A 3611-nucleotide genomic window follows, 5' to 3' on the forward strand; every position below is an offset into this window, starting at 1 on the left:
ACGATCGCAGACCAGCGGCAGGCAGTCGACGCTCGCCTGCGAGGCTGCATAGGTGGGTGCTGTGACTGGATGACAACCCTCATGAGCAGCGCAGGGCTTGTCACACCTGCGTGAACCTCATCTCGCCCCGCTGGTTTTTATCTGAGCTTCTCCACCTTTGGGATTAGAGAGGAACGCTGTCAGGTGCATCCTTGTTGAACGCTCCTGTGCCTTGCTCTGGGGCACGATCCATCAGTGACAGAGTTTTTTTAGGGAGTTTAAGTTCCTTCCACATTTAAACTTAAAATTCACCATCTCACAACAAGGGTCTCCTGTCTGGGGAGGCTGCGCCAGGTCTCTTGTGTAAAAGCAGGCCTCGTCCAGAGCAATCTGAGCAGATGAGAGCCGAGCAAGAAAAAAACCCCAAAACAACTTCTGTGAATCTCAGGGCTTCCAGTTTGCAGTCAGAGTGACAGCTGGAATTACGCAGTTTGTTTTATGCCCAGATGCGGGAAAGTCACGTTTCTTCCATGGACCACGTCCCAGACGAACAGAGGGAAAGCGTCTCGAGGGTCCCTGTTGGACAGTGCCCCGCAGTCGTTCCACCACGGGTGCTTCCAGCCCAGACACGCAGTGAAGCGCTCCTGAAACACTTGTCGAACGCTGCGGCGGGGCTGACGGGTGTGTTCTTATGCTGCAGGTGACTTCCTAAAAACCCTCCAGGATCCCGACCTGAACGTTCGCCGCGTGGCGTTAGCCCTGTTTAACTCGGCTGCTCACAACAAGCCCTCTCTAATCCGCGATTTGCTCGGTGTGGTCCTCCCTAGCCTGTACAACGAGACGAAGGTCAGGCGGGAGCTCATCCGGGAGGTATGTCCTGGGCTGGCAGCAACGTGGTGCCGTGACACGGAGGTGACGATGTCACCTGCTCACAGGTGACAGCTGCATTTATTGCTTTTGTCTTGTTGAAGGTAGAAATGGGGCCTTTCAAGCACACAGTGGACGACGGCCTGGACGTGAGGAAAGCTGCTTTTGAGTGCATGTACACGCTGCTGGAGAGCTGCCTGGACCGACTGGACATCTACGAGTACCTGAACCACCTGGAGGACGGGCTGAAGGATCACTACGACATCCGGGTAGGTGCTGTGCTGTCGCTGCTGGGGTGGTGACGTCGCTGATGGCGTTTGTGCTCTGGGGGCCTGGGCTTGAACTGGGCTGGCATGTCACCACAGCAGGGTCCCCCTGCCATGCCACTTCCAGGTCTCTGCAGCCATTCACTGACACTGTCTGCTCCGTCTGACCATGGTGGCCTTGGAAACACAGCCCTGGCGTGGCTGGGTTTTCAGGGAATTTTTCCGAGTCCAAACTGGGCTGGCATGTCACCACAGCAGGGTCCCCCTGCCATGCCACTTCCAGGTCTCTGCAGCCATTCACTGACACTGTCTGCTCCGTCTGACCATGGTGGCCTTGGAAACACAGCCCTGGCATGGCTGGTTTTACAGGAAATTTATCAGAGTCCAAAACACACTCCTCTACATGTAACCCGAATGATTGTCCCTCACTCTGTGGCCAGTGATGCTGTATTATAAAAATCACTTGGGTTGTGGACAGCGTCGCAGTTCAGCCAGCAGTGCTGCATCCTCTGCATCCTGTTTGTCACTGTGGGTACAGCGGTGGCACCGCCCTGCCGCAACTTCACCCCTCCTCAGACACGCAGAGCAGGGCCAGCTGGGCAGCTCCTGTCGCTGGCTGCCAGCAGGAGCATTTCTAATGCCACCACCGCTCTTAAGGAAAGGAACTCCCCCCCTGCGGGCACAGCCCTGCACCCTGGGGAGAGCCACCCCAGGGGCTCAGCCGGGAGGATCCTCACTGTAGGCCCCAGGGATCGATCGGCAGGCGCAGAGGAGCGACCCTGTTCTCTCCCCTCCTTTTCCAGATGCTGACCTTCATCATGCTGGCCCGGCTGTGCACACTCTGCCCCAGCACCGTGCTGCAGCGCCTCGAGCGGCTCATCGAGCCGCTCCGGGCAACATGCTCCACGAAGGTAAGACCGGGCAGGGGGGGTGAAGGGCTGCAGGGGGGGTTCTGCCCCAGAGCACCGCTCCCCGCGCTCCTCCAGAGAGAGAATCACGTGCCTGTCTTCGTCCCCGCTGGCGCGTCAGCTCTCCGTGCCCACGCTGCCTTTGCTGAATGCCAACCACAACCAGCACTTTGGGTTTGTAGGTAAAAGCTGGTTCCGTGAAGCAGGAGTTCGAGAAGCAGGATGAGCTGAAGCGCTCTGCCATGAGAGCAGTGGCTGCTCTCCTGACCATCCCCGAGGTGGAGAAGAGCCCAGTGATGGCCGAGTTCTCATCGCAGATCAGAGCCAGTCCTGAAATGGCATCGCTCTTTGAGAGCATTCAGAAGGATTCTGCTTCCCTGCCGCCCTCAGAGGCGATGGACCTGAGCTGAGCTCTGCCTGCTCCCTCTGCCACCTCCCGCCCTCACCTGGCCCAGCAGAGACGCTGGTCTCCACCCCAAGAGCCACCTGCAGTCACTGGGCACCAGCAGGAGGAAACAGCTGGTTCCAGCTGCGCTCGCACAGACACCTCCTGGACCAGCACTGAAATCCCAGAGATGAGGGAAGCGCATCCTGGCGCAGGGGAGGGGTTGGAAGATGAGTGTCCCCATTTCTCAGTGCGTTTTTACAGGTGTACAAAACAATCGAAATCGAGTGTGGTTCCACGAGACGGAACTACAGCCCGAGGCGTGTCCTTACCGCAGTACAGAGGAAAACCGTACACAGCCTTCAAGCACTGCACATGCACTTTCTGCCCCGGAATGTATTTATATGGTTTCACTAAAGAACATGGCTGTAAGGTGGCAGTCACCTCTTTCATGAGCACCGAGCATCGCAACCCCAGGCCGCTGCGCAGAGGGGACACGCAGTGGCTGAGCTGCAGGAGCCACGCGGGGAGGGGACAGCGTTCCCGCAGGGCTCGGGTCACCAGTCGGGACAGCTCAGTGCTCTGCGGCGCCCAGGCTCCCCCAGGCGCCTGACTTCCATGGTTAGGGTTTTGACTGCAACAAACCTCCCCCGCCGGAGTTACAGGAACAAGCCTCACGCTGAGCTTTCCTCTGCCTGTAACTCTGACTTCTCCCTGCCTCACGCATCTTGGGGTGCACGGGGCTGGCCTGCACCTGGCTCCGGTCACCGTGCAGCAGCAGCACATGCAGAGCGGGTGGCCGGTGCTGGCACGTCACAGCAGTGACGCAGGGGAAAGCCCTCACTAAGCAGCTGTCGCCTGACAAGGTGCTCCACAGCAGCTGCGGCTCAAACCCTGCTCTGTGCAGGGGGAAAAGCCTTAAGAGCCAGAGGGTGTAGCAGCACGCTGGAGAACAAGGCCACTGCCACACACTTCTGGGGCTGTCACACGCTTCCATTTCTCCTGTTCTGACCAAGTGGTTGATGTGAAAAATACCTGCAGTGCAGTGTGAAAGAACATCCCTTGAGCAGCACCACCAGCAAACACCGACTGGTGAGGATGCACATGCCCCTGAGCTCATCAGCTACCCTTGAGACGCCACAGATTGCTACCGCACACCCGCCCTGGGGTGGCTGGGCCGACTGCACCATGGTCAGGCCACGGCCC

The 3611-nt window shown here is 58.6% G+C and overlaps 1 protein-coding gene across 1 annotated transcript in view; it reads left to right on the forward strand.

The window, feature by feature from the left end:
• LOC104499127 (cullin-associated NEDD8-dissociated protein 1-like) overlaps window positions 1–2430 on the forward strand; it is a 13910-nt gene extending 11480 nt beyond the window's left edge. Inside the window, exons 12-16 of the mRNA XM_010142591.1 lie at window positions 23–52; window positions 680–849; window positions 951–1115; window positions 1916–2023; window positions 2203–2430. Coding sequence (XP_010140893.1) covers window positions 23–52; window positions 680–849; window positions 951–1115; window positions 1916–2023; window positions 2203–2430 — 701 coding nt within the window. The remainder of the gene's footprint in view (window positions 1–22; window positions 53–679; window positions 850–950; window positions 1116–1915; window positions 2024–2202) is intronic.
• Window positions 2431–3611: the final 1181 nt, after the last annotated feature.

The sequence above is a fragment of the Buceros rhinoceros genome, unplaced genomic scaffold (genome assembly GCF_000710305.1).
Source record: "Buceros rhinoceros silvestris isolate BGI_N320 unplaced genomic scaffold, ASM71030v1 scaffold35248, whole genome shotgun sequence".
NCBI classification, from domain to species: Eukaryota; Metazoa; Chordata; class Aves; order Bucerotiformes; family Bucerotidae; genus Buceros; species Buceros rhinoceros.